The sequence below is a fragment of the Eucalyptus grandis genome, chromosome 3 (assembly GCF_016545825.1).
Source record: "Eucalyptus grandis isolate ANBG69807.140 chromosome 3, ASM1654582v1, whole genome shotgun sequence".
Classification (NCBI taxonomy): Eukaryota; Viridiplantae; Streptophyta; class Magnoliopsida; order Myrtales; family Myrtaceae; genus Eucalyptus; species Eucalyptus grandis.
The window spans coordinates 64,523,683-64,548,516 of NC_052614.1; the positions used below are offsets into that span (position 1 = coordinate 64,523,683).

The 24,834-nt window shown below is 39.0% G+C and overlaps 2 protein-coding genes across 3 annotated transcripts; both read right to left on the reverse strand.

The window, feature by feature from the left end:
• Positions 1–3,951: 3,951 nt before the first annotated feature.
• Positions 3,952–8,078, reverse strand: LOC104438228 (NADP-dependent malic enzyme-like). 2 transcript variants are annotated; one of them, XM_039310198.1, is made up of 19 exons: positions 7,933–8,078; positions 7,649–7,769; positions 7,468–7,542; positions 6,966–7,117; positions 6,777–6,882; positions 6,619–6,684; positions 6,294–6,389; positions 6,134–6,205; positions 5,956–6,039; positions 5,782–5,880; positions 5,548–5,595; positions 5,374–5,427; positions 5,178–5,276; positions 4,995–5,084; positions 4,797–4,874; positions 4,641–4,715; positions 4,447–4,537; positions 4,199–4,327; positions 3,952–4,103 (listed from the first exon to the last, which is right to left on the reverse strand). In XM_039310198.1, exons 1-19 carry the CDS (start codon positions 8,076–8,078, stop codon positions 4,015–4,017), a joined length of 1,770 nt encoding a protein of 589 aa, XP_039166132.1. In that variant the 3' UTR covers positions 3,952–4,014. The 2 variants fall into 2 exon arrangements, with proteins under 2 accessions (XP_039166132.1, XP_039166133.1); XM_039310199.1 differs by having other exon boundaries at positions 7,468–7,539; positions 7,646–7,769.
• A 1,197-nt stretch (positions 8,079–9,275) lies between these two features.
• On the reverse strand, positions 9,276–24,603 carry LOC104438229 (probable RNA-dependent RNA polymerase 5). Its single transcript, XM_039309921.1, is given in 22 exon segments — positions 9,276–9,950; positions 10,110–10,271; positions 10,525–10,613; positions 10,667–10,811; positions 11,216–11,381; positions 12,764–12,909; positions 14,564–14,789; positions 16,290–16,320; positions 16,323–16,443; positions 16,445–16,512; positions 16,778–16,926; positions 17,293–17,399; positions 18,094–18,165; positions 18,258–18,314; positions 19,185–19,328; positions 19,434–19,521; positions 19,603–19,777; positions 20,926–21,091; positions 21,862–21,936; positions 22,958–23,087; positions 23,167–23,329; positions 24,031–24,603. Coding segments are annotated over 22 exon segments (3,063 nt in total). The 5' UTR covers positions 24,377–24,603; the 3' UTR covers positions 9,276–9,713.
• Positions 24,604–24,834: the final 231 nt, after the last annotated feature.

Here is a 24,834-nt window from a genome sequence, read left to right on the forward strand (position 1 = left end):
AATTTCTAATTAAATGGACCTAACAACAATTATTAAATGGCATGCATTCCATGAATCTAAATGACATGCAATGACTTTTTTTTTTTATTTTTTTTTTTATTTTTATTTAAAAAAATACAATCTATCCTAAAGATTGAAACTAATTTATTCTAAGACATTTTTTTATATATTTTTTATGAAATTCGAAATTAGAAAAATGTGAAAATTATCTAACTAAATTAAGCTTTTATCCAACTAAGGATTAGGTTAGGGTAAACCCTAATTTAAACCAAGATATTATTTTAATCTAACAATCTCTAACCTAAGATGCAGTCTATCTAAATCAATCTAAACTTAAAATGAAATATGCAATTTCATCTTAATGTGTAATGACGTACAAAGGATACCCTAATTATACATGTATGATGATTTTTGTTTTTTTTTAAATTAATTTCGAAATTAAATAAAATGTCAAATAATTAAACATGTAATTTAAACTAATGAAACAAAAATCTAATATCCAAAATTTATGTTTTTTTTTTTTTTTTTTTTTTTTTTATTTCGAAAATTCATGATAAATAAAATGCTTAGTCAAAATATGCAAATAACCCTAAAACATGCAACATTCTAATGTAAAGCTAATCTAACTCAAACATATTTAAAGATAAATAAAGCAATCAAGACGAGACAAATCATTCAAAATCAGCAAGATATCATATCAAATCAAAATATCAATTTTATTTTCACTTAATTAATTATTTCATCTAAAGCTTTATAGATTGAATAAAAATCCAGACGCGAATAAGGTAGTATATTGAAATTTTCAATTATGCATAGAGATATATTTGAAACAAAGAAACCAAGATATAAAAAATAAGATAAAATAAACTTGCCTAATAAAATAAAGCAAATCTACGTAATTTGATTTTTTTTTCTTTTGTTTTTGTTTCCAAAAAAGGCTTGGCAGCTCGTGGTGGGTCGCCAAGGGTGGCCGGTCCGCTGTCGGTCGGAGCTCCGGCGAGGGGCAGCGGCGGCGGACCGGCGTCGAGCGGACCAACAGCGAGTAGGGGACGCTGTTGATCGGAGCTCCGGCGAGGATGGGCCTGCTGGCGTCGGGTCGCTGGTCGGAGCGGCACGGGCGGAGGTCTGCAGACGCGGACAAAGCAGGGACAGCAGCAGCGTCGCCGGGGCGGAAGGGAACAGCGATGCGGAAGCGTCGGGTCGACGCGGATCGGCACAGCGGCGGCTTCGACGGGCTGCTGGTGCTGCTGGTGTCGCGGCTGGTGAGGGCAGCAAGGATCGGTGCAGCTTCAGCAAGCGTCGGCGAGGGGGCTGGGCCAGATCGCGAACAGAGCAGGGGCGTCGCTCGGGCGGCGGTGGCTGCAGCAGGCGTCAGGCACCGGCGGAAACTGGCGTCGGCAGCAAGCACCGGGGACGGGCAGATCGCAGAAGCGCAGCATCCAGTGGAGGTGGCGTTGGTGCCCGGGCGGAGGGTGATCGGCACAGGCGCAAGTGCTCGCGGGTTGCTGGCGACGCGAGGGGGCGGCGCTGGCATGGTGATGGTCGGTGGCTCGAGCAGCAGGGGACACCGGTGCAGGCGCGGGCAGAGACTGTGGCTACGGCAGCGGCGGGTGCGCGGCCGACTCGGGGGAACGGCGATGACGCGAGGAAACCAGCGGCACAGAGGATCGGTCACGGCAGCGGGAGAACTCGCGAGGAAGAAGATGAACAGCAACTCTTGCTTTTCCCTTCTTCTTTTTTTCTATTTTCTCTCTCTCACCTGTCCCTCTCACGTCTTCTCCCTCTTTGCTGTTGTACTTTCTGCAGCACTTCCCTGCTGACTCTTTCCCTCCCCCGACGAAAGAAAGTTTTTTTATTGTACTATTTTCCTCCCAAAAACGAAGGCCCAGCATCCTTCGACGCAAAAAAAAAAAAAAAAAAAAAACCCGTTATGTGGCCGTATATATCAATATGCGTCGCCCCCTAAAATCCTCACGTTTTAACTTATTTATGTGCTAATGAATTAGGGTTTTAATACCACACCTGCAGTGGCTCAACTGGAGAAGCGTGCTCATAACGTCCCATCCTGCGGGTCTCACGGGATCTTAAGACGACGTCGGGATAGTAGGTCCTCCGCTAGTATCATTTCCAAAGTTTTACCCGTCTCCGGCCAGTACATCAGATTCCTGGATATCAAAAAATAAATAAATAAATTTTATTTTTATTTTTTCCAAATCAATATCCACGAAATATTTCTTTTCCAAACGCAATATTTCTTTTTGAATTGAAATATCATAAAGATAAATTCATAAAATCTTCCCGAGGATACGGGTTTAGGCCAATTTACTCCTTTATGAGTTCGGCTCAACTTATCAAATTAAAGTTTTGAACCATCAATTCGAACTCATTTGTTATCGGCCCAATGTAAATGCAAATTAAAAATAAATGCACCTAAAATTATATGCTATGCATTTAACTATTTTTTTAGGGATAAAATTAACCCATAATTTTTAATGCGATAAATGACTAAACGAATCGCTAAAATTTAGATAACAACAAGGGTTTTAGAGAGAGGGCCGGCGAGGGTGGCTAGCGAACCCTCGTCAACCTTGGGGAGAGCATCGGGGCCCTCGCCTATGGTGGCAAGGGTTGCCAACCCTTCCCCTACTAGCTAAATTAAAAAAAAAAAAAAAAAATTATTAAAATATCATTAAATTATTATTTTAAAAGTGCCATGTCAACGTCATTGTTCACATCAGTAATTACAGGTCAAATTTGGCCAAATGGACTCAATTGACAAAATGTAAAAAGGTTTAGGAATCAATTGGTAAAATTGAAAAATTATTATTTAATTGGCAAAAAATAATATGTTTAGAACTTTTTCAACAATTTTCTTGGAAATTCCCATTCGAGTTAAGATTATCTTCACATACGATCCCTGATCGTTTTCCCCTCCCTCCTAAGCATCTTTCATTCATTGCCTTCTCCATTCTTGATGGCTCTTTTCCTTTTTTTTTTCTCTTTTGTTGATATCCCTGTTTAAACAATCCTATTCATGCTCGTGTTCTCACGGAATGCAAATTGAATTCTTCGTGTATCCTAACCATGATTGTCTCGTCGACTGCCTGCCGACGTGTACGTCCGAGGAGAACCTCCCAAGTAAGCTGTCTTTCCAATCGGGGCTGGAACCTCTATTCTGCGGGCTTTTCCTACGAGGATTTGGGCGCTGTATTCGTCATTAGCTGCTCCAATAGTTGTTGAACGCCGTGCCCATTAGCAAATTATGAAAATTATCCAATTAATTAAACTAAATTTATATACAAATCATGAAAATTATCCAATCAATTCTAAAATTTCTGATCATTCTAATTTTGTCAATTTAATATTAAATCTTTAAACGAAATTTTAGTGTAGTAATTCTAATCAATCTTCAATAATCACTGATTGATAATCCAGTCATCATCAGCCTACCTACGTTAACTAATGATCTAATCATCAACAACTATCCTATATCAATAATATGTCGACAATTTTTAACGATTGATTGGAATGATAGCATGAAAATTTCATACAAAAATTTAGAATTAAAAAAAAAATTATAATTCATAATTAACAACTATGTAATACATTTAGAGAACTGATAAAATTAAATAAGTTAGCATCCAGTACGTTTAGGATTGATTCAGTAATTTTCCCTTAGCAAATTCATACCAGCATCAAATCCTAAATTTGCTCGAAATTACGTCATGTGCACGTTTCCTCCCATCTTACGTCAAAACTACTCGTCCCAAAGTTACGGCGATACTCTTGTTAATTTAAATGTATACACAAGGGAAGGAGCTTAAAGTTTGCCAGCGAGAAGCAGAAGATTCTCTTCCGTGGAATACCTGCCAAAAAACCCTAATTACGTTCTCCGAAACGTTATTTCAGAACTGCAACTTTTTAGGACTCCTTTAAGAAAATAACAGAAAAGGAAACGCCCTCACATCTCAAAGCACCAACTCTCCCGCGATTCGACAGGCGGACGGTTGCCTTTCAACGATAGTTTCGGTAGACTGGACTGTACATGCAACTTTCTGCGTACTCGACGAGATTTCCTGGACGAGGTAGGCGCGTTGCTAAGCCTGAAATGGGTTGAAAACACAATGGGCTAAGCAGGAGAGAAATAAATATGCCCATGTGGATGGAACTGTGAGAAGCATTGCCATAGTGCACTTACCGAGATCGTAAGCCACTTCAGCTACGTTGGCTGCTATTTGCGCAGAAATCTTTCTGATGTTCCTCAAAGGTGGATAGATCAGCCCCTTCTCAAAGTCCTCCGGTGACACTTGACTAGCTAACGCCTCCGCTATGTTATGACACACACAGACAAGCTTTAGACTGATAGTAGCATGCTTATTTCACTTGAGCCTCAGTGAGTAACAAGCATGTAAGTAATGGCGCGACATGAATTAGCAGATTACTTACAGGCAGCTAGAAGCATTTGATCATGTACACGAAGTGACCCTGAGATGACCAAACCCAGCCCGAACCCAGGGAAGACGTAAGCATTGTTGGCCTGGAGTACAAGAAAAAGCAGAGTCCAGAACTCTATACAAGCACGAGAAGAGATAAATAACTAAGGAAGGAGACAAGGGATGAACCCTGAAGACAAGGTTTACCTGGCCTGGTACAAAAACCCTGCTGTTGTACTCAACCGGGTGGAACGGGCTTCCGCTAGCAAATACAGCACGACCCTGCGGTTGGGTTATTGTGATATGGTTATCAGAGGGCGCAGGATGAGGTACTACATGTTAACAGATGAGCTTTACATTTACCTTGCTCCAGGAGTAAGCTTCTTCTGCCGTGCACTCGGACTTGGAGGTTGGATTGGATAAGGCCATAATAAGAGGTCTCTACGTTACGGACCGACAAAAATTACAGTTCATTTTGTTAACGGTGTAGAAGAGAGGCAAAGCAGTAATGTTATTCCCTGGATAACATTTCCATAGGCTTTGATTTAAGGATGAGCATACCTCGGTATAAGAGGTCATGGTCTCAACAACCTCCTTTGTGAAAGCTCTTCCTACTCCAGCTGATCCAATCAAAATCGTGGGCTTGAGTGCCTGAGAAGGACGGTAAATGCGTGAACGGAAATAAAGACAAACAGTCACTTTCAAAGGGAATGTAACAGAACTAGCAAGGAATAGTTTTCCCACCTTGACAGCACTCAGAAGATCCTCGACAGGTTCATGTTGATGAGCCCAGGGCTTCTTAAAGTGTTGAAGTGAACCCTTCCGAGAATTAACGATCAGCCCCTGCCATAAAAGATACGAGGAAACTATGATATATCGAGACTTCTTTTGGATTTCTTTTGCAACTGAAGCAGCTAGTATTCATCAAAATATCTGTAACCTTTGAATCAACTAGCCAAATGTTTTTCCGAGTCTCCTCCACTGGAGCTTCTGCCTGCAATGACCATAAATCCACACTACAATTAATGAGATAAGAAGATGGTCTCTGACTCATTGTGGATGATATGAAAACCTAACCATGAGGAATCTCCAAACCAGAACAATAGATGAGTACCTGCTTCGACATCTCGAGAGCTATGAGTTCTGCTACGCCAGTCCCTGCCTGCTTTGAGCATATCGTCAATGTTAGATCGAGTTGATCACATCTAGGGTGGAATCTATTGAGGATCTTAACTTAATACCAAGACAAGGGAAATTAAACTGCCATCTTGAAGAGATGGACATCATGTACTAATTCTTCCAGTAAGCTTCAGTTAAGAGGAAAAACATGAGTAGAAGGAAAACCCACTTCTCCGGCACCAAAGAACAAGAAAGTGTGGTCTGCCAAAGAGCTGCCGACAACTTTGAGTGCTGCAAGCAGTCCTGCAAGAACTACTGCTGCTGTCCCCTGAACAGAGTGTGTATCGTTTACTATTCAGGATTGCAAATGAAAACGAAATCCATATAGAACAATGCATTATACCTGTATGTCATCATTGAACACAAGATGAGTTGTACCATACTTTGTAAGCAGTTCAAAAGCATTGTGGTTTGCAAAATCCTCAAACTGCATAGCTTAATGAAATATTAGTATCCGATAACATCAGAAATCACAATATTTTAGAAACTTCTTCATGACCTAACTTGGAAAAGATCCTTACCTGTATGAGAACTTCTTCTCCATAATTCTGTTTGACAGCATTCATGAACTCATGCAAAAGATCTGCGTACTCCTGCAAAGATGATGTTATCTGCCTTGACATTCATTGTTAAACTTACATGACTGCCGACTCTGTAAGGCATAATATATTTAAAAAGGACCTGTCCAGTTGCCCTTCTCTGTCTGAGGCCAATGTAAAACTCATCCTTCAACAAATCCTCATTGTTCGTTCCCACATCAATTGTCACTGGTAAACACTGCAAAGAGAGTCCGATATGTGAATTCTTAGTCACAGAGAACATCTTAGAGCAAATTTTGGCGAGGAAGCAACGAGGCTTGTTTGGTTAACTTCAACAATTTGAGTTTGGACTTCTTTCCAGAAAGATAAAAGGTTGAAACAAATTTAAGAAATAACTTTTACACTAAAGAAATTCTGAAGGTGGACTCGGAAGGTTGCAGACAGAACCGTTTCCAATAAACACTTACTGCTGAAGGACGGACTCCTCCAAGGGCTGTGTACAAAGCCAATTTACCAACAGGAATGCCCATCCCCTAATGAAAAAAATTTTGCAAGAAGACTCAAATATTAATCATCATAATTCATCAGCATAGCTCATGGCATAAAGTTGAAACAGTAGCATCACCTGGCAGCCAAGATCGCCAAGTCCCAAGATCCTTTTGCCATCAGTCACAACGACAACCTGAATGCTCCTTTCAGGCCAGTTTTTCAGTGCCTCAAGAACCTTACCTCTGTCACATGTTGATCAGTATCAGAGCTGCATTTTAGTGGGACAACCTGCAAAGTAGGCAAAAATAATAGGCAAAAATAACACCTTTCTTTTAGACTTATGAAGAGACCCTCAGGGCGCCTGAAGATGCTCCCATATTTCTGGCAAGCCTCACCAACAGTTGGAGTATAGACAACAGGGAGCAACTCCTCGACGTTGTCGATTAGAAGCTTATAGAAGAGCCTTTCATTCCTCTCCTGCAAACCGAACTATGTAGGGTTAACTGCCACATCCCGATAACAAGGACAAGTAAGCCAATTACTACAATAGAAGCATTGAAAGCTCAATGTGCCTCATAAATTTATGGGAATACTTCCAAATTACGGTAAAGGGCAATAAGGTAATACTGACAAGAACCCGTCATACAATCCAAAATTCCAGAATGATCATATCCTACTCAAGTGCAACTTGTCCAAATAAGAAAATGCAAGTTCATCCCATTACGCTTTACAATCACCACATATGCGAACATATATGCAAGCATGGATGCGTCGTTCAACAAACGCTGAGAAACCAGAACAAGATTAGACATGGTGGCGGGGGGTACCCGGAGGTCCATAATTGCAATGTACTTTTGCAGCGGAAGCTGATATTGCCGGAGATTATGCAACAACTTCTTCTCCTGGTCAGCAAAATCGATAGCGATCAAAGGAGATTGACACAAGAATGTTAATAACGTAAGAAATAGCCATACTAAAAAAATAATAGGTTGATGATGATGAAGCAACCTGAAGACGTTGAGAAGCAACTGTTGGAGGCAGAAGACCACGCAAATAATGAGCGTCCCTCTCTCTCTCTGTAAAAGCAAGTCCCTTGTTGTAGCGAGGATCTCTCAACAGAGATACCCCACTGCACCATGTAAAACTTGTTAAATTACCTCTGAATTATTTCAAAAACAAATCTCTCTCTCTCTCTCCCCCTCCTATAATCATTTCCTCGTTAACAAGCTAACTCCAAACCAAACACTCCACATTCAAACATGTAAAGCGTCAAATGATCTAAGAAAGCAAACCTCGCAACAGAGAGAGCCCAAGGAGTGACGAACTGGTCCTCAGTGGCACGATCCTCGCCGTAAACGTCCTCGACCCCACCGCCCACTTTGGATTTCGGCTCCAGCACGGGCGCGCCTTCCCTCAGCTCCTTCATCGTGCTCTCCATATTCACGACAGTCTTCCTCTCTCCTCCCGATCAAAGCCGCCGCTCGACCGCGACGCCGCCCCAATCAACGGCGGAGACAAAAACTCCCGCGTAGATAGATATTCGAACGGCGCAGTGAAGCCTGAAGACGAAGATGAAGATGAAGAGTGATCGACCCTGTTCTGCTGCGAGCATCACCGGCGACGGTCAGCTCTCCTCAGTCATCGCGGCGATGATCTAGTAGCAGCTCACCGACAGAAGAGAGAGTTGCGAGCACAGGTGTCGGGCGGTGGCGATAGCAGTCGGCGCGATGTCGAGTGCATGCGCGCATGCAAAGCACGCGACTCGTCGCCTTTTGACGCCATGCAACGGCAGACTTCGCTATGGACACGAACGTCCGAGGAAAAGGTCGTCCGTACAGTCATGGGCCCGATGGCCCGAGGACATTCTTGGACGGGTTTGGGCAGGGCGTTTGATGAGAAAACCCGGCTCAGTTGAGCCGGAGCCCGATCCCAGTGCGGCCCAAATATTTACCACTGGTGGGCTTCGGCTGATATGTAGGCCCGACCCGACCTTAATGCTCGGACTTGGGCAGGCTTCGGCAAGGGCTTCTAATAAGAAAACCCGGCCCGGTTGAGCCCGAGTCAAGCCTAGCACACGAATCTTCTATATAAAATCTTTAGGAATTATATCATAAATAATTTGATATATCTCGGTTAATCAAATTTACCCTTCATTCATATCCGTTAAATTGTCAAATTAGATAACATTTGACGGTTAATGAGTTTATCAGTTTGAAATTTTACCCTCCGTTTAAAGTTCAAAGTTCAGATGAAAATTCTTATTATAAATTATTAATTCAATATGTTGAGCTACATCTAACAATTTGTGATTTTTCATTGTATTAATCTAAATAAAAATTAATTAAGAGTAAATCTATCATGTATAGGTTTGGAGTTCTTTGAAATCAAAAAATTAATATGTTAAATTTATCACAAATATACAAATTTAGGATTTTTATGATATTAACCAAAATGTTGCTATAGGCAAACCTAAGCAAAAGAGTTAAACTTTTAGACCGCTTAGAATTATTGCCTTAAAAAAGTGCAATACAAGTAACCATTTTTACAAAAGCATTTTTCAAAATATTCTTTTTCACAAAACAAACACACTTCAAAAAATAACTTTTCTACTGTAAAAAATAAAAGGTCTAAAGGATAAGATAGATAAATAATTATATTTATGCTAAAGCCAAACCAAGTTCCGTTGCATGACAATTACATAGACTCCCCTTAACCCTTCCCCCTCTCACTAAGACCATACAAGTAGTGATTTCAAATCAAGACATTAATCTTACACTAGTAACTTTACATAAGACAGTTTGGTTAGAATTGACAAATAAGTCACCCTTAATGCCGCTCTACAAAATGGTACATGAGATTTTCACCTCATACAGCTCCTTGTTCAATTCTTTCGAAATGGATTATGCACTGTAATACATCTAATAATCCTAACACGTACGTACGTACATGATGCATGTCACAAACAATTTCCGCGGTTCTCACAGCACTTTTTCTCCACCGACGAGGCAACCGACAAACTAATTATACACCCGTAGCTCGGATTTACAACATCTGTCCGCGCCAATGTTAGGTTTCAACTGAAGATTTCTTTTAGAACTGAGGGCAGGCAGACAATTAACTTCTGCTCCTGCTTAATGGCATAAATCCGGCAGAGTGCAGGACCCGCCACTCTCCAAGCAAATCCGCATTTGCTGACGTCATTCCATCGCATCGCATAGTCATATGTAATGTTATAGATTGCAAGAGCCTCGTTAAAAATATCTTCCTCCTTCCTCGGGCTCTCTTCAAACTCCGGTGCACCATATAGCAACTGCACCAGAAGAATTGTGCAAAAAATGAATTTTCCTAGAATCAGGTCTCTCCCTCCCAGGAAGTACACAGAATGTCTGTGTCCTCTATGACTTTGCTTTCCAGAACCCTGCTGACTACGACTGGAAATCATGAATGAGAAGAGACTAGATGAATAAACCTGTTTATATTTGTTTATAACGTTGTAGGCGGAAGAATTCTTGCCTTCTGCACCTTCCCCTAAAGCAGCCACCATCTCCCTTCTATATTCCGTGTAACGTCTTTCCCACTCCATTCGGCAGTCCCTCGGGGTTTCCACATCAAAAAGGGAGCTTCCAAATCCCTAAATTTAGCGGAAGGAGAAGTCAGTTCCCGCAAATTTCAACAGCAAAGACGAAAACAAAAATTGGAGCTGATCAATATTAAGAAGCAGTAAGTACCAGCAGAAGATGTTATTTGACCACACAAAATTTGTTCATTAAACTCATTGACTTGGTGATAGGATGAAGTCCTCATTAACCGACTCCATCGAGAAAGAGTACTTTCCATTTTCTTAGGCCAAGAGGTGAAGGAGTGATCTCATATCAACTTTCTACTTGCATAATCAAAATATCACCAGGCTTCATATTGTATGAAGAGCCAAGTGAGAGCAGCCAGTTTGAATGAGCGTTATCCCATTCCCATACTTATTTATCATGCAACTTCACAAAAGGTCTTGAGAGTAAGGCAAAATCTCACCTTTGCCAGTCGGAATATCTGCCTGGTATGATTCTACCTTATCAAAAATCACTCCAAGGATAGAATTGGAGTGAAAGGACATGGATTTATCCTTTCCCATGTAATGTGGGAAAGTTTCTGCCTTTAAAGACTTGGGAACTTCAATCTGGTCTCAAATACAAAAGAAAGAGTCGCTATTTAGCTTTCCAAGAAACACTACCATCAAATAGGCCTATCACATGACCAAGCTAAAGAAGATTTGAAAAAAATAAAAAGAGGCAAACAGAAAAAATCACATATTTAGATGCTAAGCAACAAAGATGCATCACGCAAAGTTTTTATCCAACTCACAGTAAGCACTATGAAAATATACAAATTTAGCAGAGCATGCCCCAGGGCACTTCAGTATCTATTGCATGCTCATGAAATGGTAGATTAAGCTCTAAATAATAATACCAAGTACATCATTAGACTTGTAAAGAATTGAAGCAAATACAAGTGAATCGAGAGACCCAAAATCTTATCTTGTCCGATACTTAAATAACAAAAAACACGAAATAAGAAACTGACCTTGAGTCCACTATTCTTAGGAGCATCTATGGCATCATAATATATGTCAATCAACTGACAAAGGTTTCTCTCCACCCGATGTTTTTCATCAACTTGATCACTACCAAGTGTTAGAAAACGATCCATCAATGCCTGCCAACTATCAGCTGCAACACCAACTGTGTAACTGAAAACACCATAGACAATGTCAATTTTTCCCGAGCAATGCCATATATGCAGCACAATCAAGTGCCATAAGTAGATTACATTAATCTTCATGATCATCTTATGTTTTCACCAAGATAATCATCAAATAACGAATCGTGTTTTTCATCTGACATTTTAAGATGGAAAAACCTGGAGCCAGCTTAATGACACTAGGCTATAAATCTTTCCTCATCAATAATATAATACCCAAATTATGCCTCTACTTACTGGCACATGCCTAGCTTTTAATCAGGTCCAGCAAACATAAATAATACACGAAGCACATGAGAAGTACTTGGAAAAAATATCATGATTGCATCATATATAAACAACACTTCATTGACGGCAAATTCAGCATAGTGATGCAACAGCAAACATTGAGCTTCTTAACCTATTTAATAAAATAACTGGAAGTTTTGAAAGCTGAAATGACCAACCTCCATCAAAGAATGAAAAAGTCGTTAAAACCAGAGACCTGAAGTCCAAGTTTTCAAAGGAAAAGTACTTTCATGAAAAAGCTTTTCAATGAACACTACGATTCTAAGTCTAAATGAAAAGAAGCAAACTATAGTAAATTTAGGGCAAAAAACCTAAAATATATTTTGGCAACGGAAAATACAAGTGCAAGAAAGCGAAGACGAATGCTTCCATAACACAATTGGCCAAACCCCTTTAGAGCCCCCGAAGCCCCTTCTAAATGCTAAACCAAACGGGTCCTTCGAGGGGAGACGCCGTCTAACACAAAGGGGGGACGTTACGTTTTCACTATTATATCCATCTATGTTACTCACCCACTTTGATCAACAAACTCCAAATTTATTATATCAGCCCACCCAAAAAATATGCAGTGAAGAATCGACATTGAATATCTCCATCTTCTTAATCTTAGTATGTTGCTTCTGTGTAAGTGTGTGTCAGCGTGCGTGCATTCATGCGTATACACGTGTGAGGTGCGTTTGCAGCAATGGTTGAAAAAGAGAATGAGCATGGAAATGGGGACAACCATTTTGAAGTAGATTTGGCTAGAACAGTGAGCAATAAGCGCAAGTCTATGCAGCTAGGTTGACTGTTTTTTGTTTTCCAGGTATAATCGGAGAACAGACGATGATAATTTTGCTCTTGCAGAGGCAGCAAGGAATATCATGTGAAGAAATCATAAATCTTTTGCTGTTCAATCTTAAAAATGCAGCCAAAGGAGGGAAAATTCATATTTTTGTGAGGTATTTTACAGAAATAATTTGCAAGAACTTTCTTTTTTTCCCAAGTTCTTAGATCATTCTCTTCAATCACAAATAGTTCCCCACTATGGAGTCTCAGACTTATGGCACTGACCAAAAAGCAAATGCATATTCAAGCGCCTACCTTGGGTTAAATCTAGTGTTCAACCATAAATCAATCAGCTCATCTTCCAACTCCTCAAAAGACAAGTCAATTGGCTTCTTGCAGTTCATATCTTGTGCTGCAGAAGCAGATACCCATGGCTGGCTCGGTGTGAAGTACTTCAACAGCTGACAAATGAATTGCATGCTCAATTAGGGGTTGTTTGAAAGATTTAACTGACATCATTCGGCAAGGAATCAACAAATTTTGTAGATAGTTAAATGATCACTGCCAAACTATAACCAAGGCAACCACTGCAAGGCAGGCCTCACAAAATGACAGAACAAGAATGGTACATGATGCACCAACGAGTCCATTATCAGGAACATAGTCACTGACTCATGATTCACCCTTGATGCAAAAGAAAAGGGAAAAAAAAAAGGACAGTTGATCCAGGTATCTACAACTGCAAGATATAATAACAAAGATTTTTAGACGGGTCTTGTTAATGAGTGCCGCAATCCTTTAATAAAGAAATGTTTTCATTTCCAATGCATCAATTACAAATAACACGAGAGACAGTGCATTGGTAATTAAATAACAAGCTCTCTTATATTGGCTGTTTGACAGGTGCTCCCATCCTTCTTAAGATGCTTGGCTTGGACAGTTAGCATGTGAATGAACATCTCCTTGCCAACTTAGGTGTGTTAGGAACAAGAAAATGAAATCAGCAACATCAACAGATTCTTGCAGGGTCCAAATAAATAGGAAATAAAGAAAAGATCTACTCTAACAAATTAATCTCTATCAAATTTGAATATCAGAATAGTGGATATAGTCACGATTCAATGGGCTATAGGTCTACTTGCTATTTCCTTTGTTGTACTAGACAACATTGCAGAGAAAGGCTGCATTTCCAGCAGGAACAGAAGTGAAAGACTGCATTTCCATTCCGCCAAATCCATGTTATCCAAGAGATTCAAGAAAAAGCAACAGCAAAACATCTTAGAAGTAGAAATTATCCAAGGACATTAAGGATGGAAATCCTGTTCCAGTAAAACGCCCCAGTTGGTCATTCATGTTATTCCACTCAGTTTAAAATTACTTTCAAAGTCTAGGCCTGTACGCCAAAGGAGAGATGAAAGAGGAACAGGCACATGCATAAAGAGTGGCTGAAAAGGCCATTATACATTCCTTATAGCAAAGCCAAACCAATGAAAGCAAACATGGACATGAACAGTTTTCCCTGTTGTTCAGGAATTAAGTTCAGGCTCATCTTCTCCTATAGGTCTGTCACAATAGTAAATAACATGTATGAATTTCATATAACTTTTTTCGTTAAACTTCTAATAACTTAAGTGACCATATTAATTCCTTCTCCATTGGCCATAAAACAACTGCTTAGCCAAGTTGGAACCCAGTTACAATGACATACAACTATTCTGGGTATAGTTTAAAGAAAAAAATGCATCAAACTTAAACCAAGGGAAATTTTGAACCGTAGGAAAATCTCAAACTCTGCAGTCATGAGGTACCACACATAATTCTAATGCTATATTGCACGAGACATTTACAGGAACAGAATGATTGAAACTGCAGAAAAATTGTCCAATGAGAAAAAGGATGGTGAAAAATACCATCCAACTACCAAAACCTCACTAGAAAGAGGAAAATCATGAAAGGATTTTGAAACTGCAAAAAGAAAAATAAAAAGACTAATTCCTGTTGTGGGGGAAGGGGAAGGGGGTCCAAGGTTGTATCATCATTAGCTAGCAAAGGACGTCAACCAAATGTAATACAAGACATCTAACAAGAATGAGCAAATCTCATATAAACACCAACCTGAGGGTTCCGTGAAACCCAATACATATCCCCATCAAAATCCCCACCAGCTATTTCATCGGCCAAGGAGCGTGGTCCACTAGTAGGGAAAAATATAGCATACTTTGAATTTCCAACTTTTGTTTCCAGAGCTTCCACATATGTAGCGTTCAAAAGATGAATATCTCCGAAGTGCAAACCAGGATAGCGGTATACTAATACCTTCCCTGAAATTTGTCCACTATCACTGCATTGATGATTCAAGCAAACTATTAAATAGTAAAGACACCTGAAACAGCATTATAACATCAAAGCCCAATAAGTAATTACACCTTTTCACCAAAGTTGTGAATATCAATCTCAAACATGGGTTAACAAGAACAGAACCAGAGATGGGATGTCATCAAAGCAATATAACACCATTGATGTCTAAATCCAAGGACCAGATATGGAGGCATGTAACTAAATTAAACATCTAAGCCCCAGACAAGCATAGCTACAGTTATTAATTGGCAAGCTGATTAAATGAATAAGCAAAAGCACTTACAAATGGCATTAGAAAAGTAGGATAGGATGATGATTATTTTAACAATTAAAATAAAATAAAAAACTATGCGTATCTAATAGTTGTGAAGACTGACCTTTTACTTAAACCATAAAACATGATTTTATTTGGAAACAGGAACAATAGCAAATCTTTTAATCGGTTGCCTTATAAGACAAAAGACCTATAAAACAGGACACTCTAATGGATCATAATGAAGATACTAATCAACATGAAAGTAGATCCTGCCAGATAAAAAGGAGTCCTAGCTTTGACATCCCCCAGGAGAGGGCCAAACCGATTGCTAGATGTCAAATGCCAGCCAAACCATATTACACTCATAAAATTCTAATGGAAAGATAGAAATAAAATGACCACAATTTTGGGTATTCACTTAATCTTGTCAGGTATAGGTGCCTTTATTTTGGAGGTGTATATGATACCTGGGCTCCGGGAGGGGGAGTTGTAAGAAAAATTACCAACTTGACCCTTAGCCCAAGTGTTATATTTGGTTATTTACTAAAATCTCCTTTTGGAGGAGAAGTATGGAATGTTAGTGTGGGTGATTTGCAAGATATAATTGGAGGGCATGTATGGTTAGGTTCCATTTGTATACTTGGTAGAATCTATCATATCTTAACCAAACCTTTTGCATGGGCTTGTCGAGCACTTGTATGGTCTGGGAAGGCTTACTTGTCTTATAGTTTAGCTGCTTTATCTGTTTTTCAGGTTCAGGTCCATAAGCAGTGACAATTACCCTATAAAGACTCGCTTTCACTATGACTCCGGTGGGTTCCCTTAACCAAGCCACTGCCTATAAGTAAGCATGATCATTGACCAAATTTTGCCAAAAGAGATCTATTTCCAAATAGAAAATACTACTTTTTAATGATCTTTGAACAGGCAAAATCACTTGCATGGGGTCCTCACAGAATTCATTTTATTTCTATGAAATTCTTTGAATTTGGATAAAAGTACAATGTTAGGTTAGTCAAATAAGCCAAACCATATGGAGACCTAAATTTTGAATTTTACCCTATGGCATGGTTAAAAATTATTCCATAACCATACCAAGCCATCAAAAACCAAGGGATGCACTCTAAAATTAAAATTACAAGAATGACCATTTTTCTTGAGTTTTCTTTAGCAGACTCATGCTAAATGATAAATCAAGCACAGAAAGATGAGATTACGAGTACATACGGGATAATACAAACTTCATCACTTTTAAGAATTCTGTGGGATCGGCTGTCCCCATTAGATAGTAAGAATCCGGAATAGGAATCCTTCCTCCTTTCAAACTCTTCTTTTCATCGTTCATCAGGCTGGACGGACGATTACGTAGGTATGTTTCGTCCCGAGAGGAATCCCGAGATAAGATCATTCGCTGCGGTGAAACCATCCTTCTCACCATGATTCACCGAAACTGTTCATACGGTAAAAGAACAAAAGGAAAACACAAGGGAAAATGTTTACACATCAAATAGCAATTGAAGGAAATACGCACCCCGGGGATGTAAAAGCAGCAAAGATGAATAGAGATGCATTTTTTTACTTATGCATATTTTGAATCAAGAAAAATAAAAGAAGCACATCTAAGTAAATAAAAAAAAAAATTGGAGAAAAATCTCTTTTTGGACTGTTTTAAGAATAGACTATTTCAACAGCCCAAATGTTCAGAAGAATACTACCTCTTAGAGCTGCTCGTTTACTAGAGAAGACACTATTTGCATCTCCCAGAGCACATTCCACCATGTCCAAAAGAAATTCATTAGGGACCCCGCCATAGCTTAAAAGTGCAATCAAAAACTTTGAAAGATATGCAGGCTTTGGTTTATTACTGCATCAATGAGGACCAAGGTCTAATCAGTTCTTCCGAAAAGGTAAAATTGGATGGCAGAAAAAGCTTCAAACAAAAAGCAATGGGATTTAGTAATTCACAAGAAAAACATGTCCCATGTTCAAATTAAACTGCTGAAAGAACAGAAAAGCTGCTAACTTTTCAGTCTATTTATGTAAGGGTCTTTTAACCAGCTAACTCCAAAGGAAAATCCTAACACAATGATCAACAAATCAATAGCATAGCCAGGCAACAAACCCACAGATAACACTGTGATCACAGTACTAGGGGTCACAGGTACCATAAGAACCCCAAGATAATTAATTAAAACAATGATAGCCTGCTGGCAAAATATGTTGGCTGTACCTTGTATGTACTATTTCGAGCGCATTGACAGTCCTGATATCTGAAAGCTCCGGGTCCTTTTCAACCTTGATCATCGACGGTCGAATATGAATTGTATGAGGAGGGAGCTACAGATTAAAATTCGGCCAAAACAATTAGAATGGAAGATATAAATGAACCGATAGAAACAATGAAATATATCGCAATATGGAGAATTATTGCAACTAAAAAACTAATAACTAGACTCACATTTACAGCTCAAAGCTGAAATGATACTAAATAATGCAATGTAAAGTTTCCTAAGCAACCAAAACACTCCAACAACATCAATGATCTAACCAATTTTCTACATATAAAATGACAACTTGACAAACTGCATTCCTCTTATGCTTCCTCTTGTGAGCATGATGGATAGAGGAAATTCCCACTAGAACACATGAGACTTCTATTGCACTCTCATACTGATACATTATCACTAAAGGCAGCATAAATGAAGTTGGAGAGAATTTCTTTCATGTCAACCACCAAATTGACTTTCATTTGGGCTCGTGAAACTAGTAAATCTTACACAAACATATTACTCTTATTTTGCTAATTAAATTGGAGGACCAACTGACAAATGTATAAAATCATAAACAAAGAATAAAAAGATCAATTTCACTTCCAGCAATTTATACCACATTGTTTTTTTATTAAACAGGACTTTGTAAGAGAAAATTCTAGTCTTTAAAATATTAAATAAATTGAAAGCAAAAGTACATGAAAGGACATGACAACGCTCCAATATTTAGATACAGCAGTATAACACTGCAAAATCCTTACTTGCTTATTGAGGAGAAGAGTTCCCTTGACAGCTCTACCATCATTGAATAGACGGCATTGGATCAGCAAAGGCTACAAGAGAAGTGTAAAGAGCAAAAAGTTCAACACGTACTATACAACAATCAAGCACTAGCACAAAAAAAAAAAAAAATCCCATCAACTACCGGTTCACAAATGCTCTCCCTAGGTATCTGCTCATCATCACCGCAGCCAGCAAATCTCTAGGATAAAAAAAAATAAATTTAAAAAAAAAAAAGACCAAATCAGAGGCAAATAGCATCTAGAACAATTATAAATACAAATTTCTAGGAAATTAACTTAAAACTACAAAAATGAGAGACGGGACGAAAATGTATTCAGTCATATGCCTTCTTAACAAGTTTTCCATAAATAATGCACTATATAAAGGAGAAGAAAACAACAAATTTTTGTAGGCCCCATGGCACTGAACATATCTCAAAGAACTCCCCAAAAGGGGAGACAGATTAGTTTAATTCTATTCTTCTACTTGGGACTATTTGAAACGTCTCCATTTAAATGAGGGGAAAGAAAGGCCTAAAGCAAGATATTATATTTTCAGAACATTTGTCACTAACAATATCAACAAAGGCATGAAACACAAAGGTGACTATTCAAGGCTTATGAAAAGATATATTCACTATTACATGTAAGAAGGAAATTGATCACTAATAGTATCGACTAACAATGCTTTGTTGCGGTAAAAACTCACCAAACTATGATCCACAACACCTAAGCTGCAAATTCACATTATGTACTGCTTAGATCTGCATTTCGTTCAAATTTATTTACGGGATTGCATCCCATAACCAAAATACTACTAGTACTAGACAGTCCAGTAATTCATCGTACCCAGGCAACATCATCCTATTGCCAAATGTAGTATTGTCATTACAGTGTCATCATGACTATACTATCTAAAGACATCATGCACAATTAACCATAAATGACATTATTACATACTATCAGTTTTCCTTTTTTATTTGTCATAATTATTTTTTGGAGATCAGTTTTTCTTGCATAGCAAGAGGAAGATACCACTCAGATGATACTCATATCCACAGGTCACAAACCTTAAAAGCAGAAGCAATCACACCTCTTCCCTTGAAAATATTTCCAACACACTTCAAAGCTATGTCCTCGGATACAAATCCAGTCCCATCAGTATGTATAAGTGGTTTTCCCTTCTTATCATAGATGCAATTTCCCTCTTTATTCTGCTATTAGACAGGAAATTGACCATACTAAGTGTTGGAGCGAACAACAAGTATACCTTTAAATGACACCAAGTTTTCATTCACAAAATAATCAAAAGATAACACCTTGCAATCCTTGTCCTCAATTCTCTCAATCGTAACACGATTCCAGTCAACTTCCAAGCTAATAGTCTTGGACAAGATAAGAGACAACCTGTTTATTAACAGATGCATGTCATTAGGATATAATATAGTTCAAGCAAAGTTCAGATGAAAAACTTCTACAGCAACAAACCGTATCATGTAGCGGGATATGCTGGACACTGTATGTGCATGCATGAAGAAGCATCTCGCTTCATGTACTGTTTTCTTTTCTTTAAGTGCCTCGCACTCCATGCAAACAAAGTAACACTTTACAGGTGATGTAGTAGGGTCTCTCTTTTTCTCTTCTTTGCCTCCATCCTTAAACACTGATTAATTACCATATCAGCAAGGATGAAAATTTTATCAGCAGTTCCATATGTATTTAAGCTCGCATTGCAGCAAACAAGGCTCCAAAAACTAAGATTGGTTCATCTCCCTTATGCATGCCACACAAGTAATAACAAAAAAAGAAAAATACTTTGTGAAATAGAAACCAAGATAACCAGCATATGAACACTTGTATGTGCGGATGCAATTATCATGACTGCGCATCTGGTTCTAGATGCAAGCCGAGAATAAAAAATTTCCAGAAAACGTATACAGACTGGGGGAAGAGCATTGTGTATTGCATGGTGTCAAAAGACAAAAGCTAGCAGAGGCATGTAATCCCCACTCCTGCATTTTACTTAGGAACATAAATGGGTAAAAATCAATGTTGAATGGAAAACAAGAAACATGATTACAACCAAGATTCATCTAGTTAGGATACAAGTTTTCCCAACAAATTTGAGAAAATACAGAAATTTTGGCAAAATAACAATAAAATTGAATGCTTAACTTTTGCTCTCATTTAATGCTGCGAAACTGCTTGTCCCAAGAATTCAAGCAGTCAGGAAATGAATACATAATGCACATAAGTATACATCTACTACACTTAAAAAAATTACTTTTCATGCTTTTAAATTTGCACTGAAATTTTGAAAATGGAAAAGAGAAATATTTTTTTAATACTATATAAAAATCACAATGATTATACATGTCAACATTCATATATTCTGAAAAGTTACATGTGATGACTATCCAAGTCAACATTGTGAGATCAATAAGATTTTATAAAACTAGAGTTAATAGGAAAAGTCATTCCCAACAAAATCTACATTACCTAAAGAGAGAAAAGGCAAAGGAAGCGTGGAACAAAAGAATAAATTACTATAAACAAACTGCAAATTCATGCTTGTGTAAAGCTATATTTTCCATTTCAACATTAAATAACAGTAGAAAGCTGTCAATAATTTATAATTAGCCAAAATACAATGTCATGACCCATTCTTCTGCTTCCTTTTATCATGGTTGTCTTATTTGATAATACAAATTGCTTACAAATTCACATCTTCTGAAAAACATTAAAATAAAAGTATAAGACCATACACACAACAAACAAAACTGCACACAGAGCATGAGCAACGAAAATTACCAAAGAACTTGTATCGACGCAAACCAACAGGAATCCCTTCCTTTGCAATCTTTTTATACATAGTATCAGTATCATCCGTATTCTTGTCTGCCAACTTGACAAGGAGAACATTTTCATCTCCTAATGCCTTTTGCAGAAGTGTTCTTGTCTTATCAAGGTAAGGTCCCTGAATGCACATACAGTCTCGAGCATCATCATTAAGAAGCTAAAATCCTAAGGATTTTGTTCAAAAGTGTCCATAGGGAACTTTCTTAACAACCAAATAAGGAAACTTTGTAATATCCAAATGCATTGCTTCACTTGTAACATGTGTAATCACTACTTTGATAATTAAAACCTTCTCATGCTCACCAAATGCCCTTGGGCAATTGATACCAGGATCCAATGAGTTAAACCACTTTTTTGGCACTAAAAGAAGCTGAATGGTGAAATTAATAGATGGCACAGAGGAAAACAATACACACATTCTTTATAGTGGTGAAAAGTATCAGACATGCAGAGATATGAAAGGGAGGACACAGCTCCTGTCCAACAACCACCACTCAAAGCACACTGTTCATTTGCATTTTCAACTCTAAATGACTCGATCATATTAGACAACTGCAAAGCAGCAACAGCCAAATACAGAAAACACAGTTACAAAGGTGCGAGTCAGCATTCTGCTAAGGTGCACCAACCAACCAATGCCACTTACAATCTTTTCAATTAACAGATCATCCAATTGCTAAAATTAAACTCATATCCATGTACATGAAACATGCTGATAACTACAATATACAGGGTGAGCACAAAAAGAGGAAAAAATGTCTAAGGTGATGCACTAATCCCCCACTCTAACGAAATCATTTCCACAACTTAGCTGGGAAGAAAGAGCCATAGCTGATATAACCGAAGAGTCAGAATGCAAGTCTTACAGATAAAAGCCAAGAAACTTACTTTAAAACGATAACACCCCTGAGGTGAAACATGACAATGGTAGAAATGCGTCCTTTCACAAGCCCAGTCAACATACTGAAAGAAGCAACAACAAAAACACCAAAAAAGTTTCAGGTGACAAATTAATCTAAATTATTAAGAATATTAGGATAGATAAAAAGAAAAATGTTCAAAAAATTTTGGATATAAATCCCTTTCCACTTTAAAATAGAATAAAATTAACACATACATATTGACCTTTCATTCTCTTTAAAAATATCTGCAAATTTAACTTGTCTAGTCAAACAAAGAAATACAAAGATGAAATAAGATGAAGTAAATGGCTGACTCTCTCTCTCTCTCATGGCTGACTTCTTCACTAATCTCTCTCTCTCTCTCTCTCTCTCTCTCTATCTCTCATGGCTGACTTCTTCTCTAATCTAACTTCTTCACTAATTAATATATATGTGAGGAGCTCTCCCTCCCTCCCTCCCTCCTCACTAATCTAACATATTATATATATGAGGAGCTCTCCCTCTCTCTCTCTCTCTCTCTCTCTCTCTCTCTCTCTCTCTCTCTCTCTCTCTCATGGCTGACTTCTTCACTAATCTAACATATTATATATGTGAGGAGCTCTCCCTCCCTCCCTCCCTCCTCACTAATCTAACATATTATATATATGAGGAGCTCTCCCTCTCTCTCTCTCTCTCTCTCTCTCTCTCTCTCTCTCTCTCTCATGGCTGACTTCTTCACTAATCTAACATATTATATATATGAGGAGCTCTCCCTCTCTCTCTCAAGCGCGCATGCACGCACATTTGTGCATTATTATGGCCATTATCAGATAAGAGTTTTTGATTTAGGACATTTCGCCAAATCATGTGGCCAGCATATCATGCTCAAACTAAATATACTATATTGGCCAATGCCTCTCATATCACTTCCCTAAATAATACCATTCCACATTTCCAATTTTATTCCACATATCAAAATGATCCATAGTCCAAGTCACTTCATAACAATCTGCCTCCCAACAATCAAGGGACAATTTCCAAAATGAATAGAAGGGACTAGTTTTGGAAACAATAGACAAATGAAATAGCTTCCTAATGGTTACCAGACAACGGTCATCTTTCTTGACACGATACTGTCCGATGGCATTCCAGACTGCTGCCTCAAATTCGAACATTCTGAGATCTTTCAGCCGTCGAATCGTATCACTGTCTATGGCATCTTCAAGATTGCCTCTGCATAAAATAGCAGCTCAATAGTCTAAATATGCACAGCTGACAACATTCAGATAGAGCAACTCAGAAGCAAACTTACTCCCCAATGTAGTTTAGAATGAGAAATGCTTTTCTAAACTCCAGTTCGCTTAATGCCTTCATGTGGGGACTAACTGCTGGTCCACTCCCAGTTTCCCAAATTGGAAGGCGTCTCCGACTTCCAATCTGTTGATCTCGCACAGGAGAGCTTGCAAATCCATTGTCTAGCAGAAAAATACCCGGCTCAAATTTTCTGTACAAACTTTGAACAAACTATCATGCCCAACAACTAGCGCCAGAAGATGAAAAGAAGATACAGTTTTGAGCACTACTTTTTTTCCCCACTCAATTTCCAAACAATAACACAAGCAACCAGCAAAAACAGGACAACAAACAAAAAACAAGGAAAACCACCGTATCAGCAGATTCTTTTACACATACTTTGAGCATACTTTGAACAATCCATGTTCATCATAATACACAGGAAGACGACATGATATGTAGGAAGCAAGTTTTCCATTTCGCAACAACAAACACTAGCACTAGCAGACAAAGTCAATAGACGATAAAACATTCACTCACTCTCACTAAAAAAAGGAAAAAATTATCATATAAAAAGCAGAGGCTTGCCTCACCTCATGCAGCCATTCATGTCTTTGCTCACCAGTCACTATCATCTCTCCGAACATCTCACTCCTCCAAAAACAAATCAAATCGGATAATCTAAAAAGGATGTTGACAACACCAAATGGCGATGGCGATGCAACTTCCGAATTTCCGACGATTGACCGTCCCCTTTTCCTCTTATTTCTCCAAATTACAAGCACAAGAACCACCAACACGACCTCCACACTTTACAACAACAACAACAACAACAAAAAAAAAAAAATGGGAACTCACACACACGAAAAGGAACATCACTGACCGCGCGAGTTCATCACAGGCGAACGGGCCGGGCTTTGATCACTCAGGGACATGCGAGCGGTCTTCGAGGGAGACGGCGAGAGAGGAGAGCCGACGCCGTTTTCGATAATGTGGCAGATCAGACCGTCGATGGACCACTTGATTTTCCTCGCCGCGGTCGCCCTCAGGACCTGGAGCGCGGCCTCCTCGCCGAGCGCGGCGAGCTTCCTCCGAGTCCGCGCGTTCGGGGGAGGCTGGTTCTGGTCACTGCAGATTCGGCGTATCGCGTCCTCGACGGGGAGAGGAAGCGGCACGAACAGCGAAGGCGGAGCAGAAGGAGAGGAAGGAGGAGGAGGAGGAGCGTTCATGGCGATCGACCGCGACGGAGGCACTGAAGCGGAGCGACTGCCGTGCTATTTTGTTCTGGCGGTGTGTTTGAATTTTCCGGGAAAATCTGGAATCGAAATGGAAAGCGGGGGACTCCTTTTCTTTCCGTTTTCTCGCGGTTTTCTGGAGTTTCCCGTTGGGGTTCGATCACGTCAGGGGTCTTGTCTAGTTGTCTGAACCAGGGAGCCGGATAATTGCCCGTGCCTGTTTTCGCTCCAGAGCGATATCTTTGTACCGGATTTTTCATTTGGAAAGTTACCAAAACATCCTTTCAAATTCAAAAAATTTATTATTTCGTCCCAAAAAAAATCAAAATTTATTTTTAAAATTTCCCGCGAGATAATATCTATTTCTACGAGAGGCCTGCTTCTTTAGTTTTTTCAGCAACACCCGATGAAATTTTGAAATATTATTCACTACTAATAAAAGTTATTTAACG

Excerpts from the sequence above, each read along its gene's own strand:
- LOC104438228 (XM_039310198.1), bottom strand. The coding sequence starts at position 8,078 with ATGGAGAGCACGATGAAGGAGCTGAGGGAAGGCGCGCCCGTGCTGGAG. Across the intron at positions 7,770-7,932 it reads TGGGCTCTCTCTGTTGCGAG|TGGGGTATCTCTGTTGAGAG; the intron begins GTTTGCTTTCTT and ends TACATGGTGCAG. Across the intron at positions 5,428-5,547 it reads CTCTCGAGATGTCGAAGCAG|GCAGAAGCTCCAGTGGAGGA; the intron begins GTACTCATCTAT and ends TGGTCATTGCAG.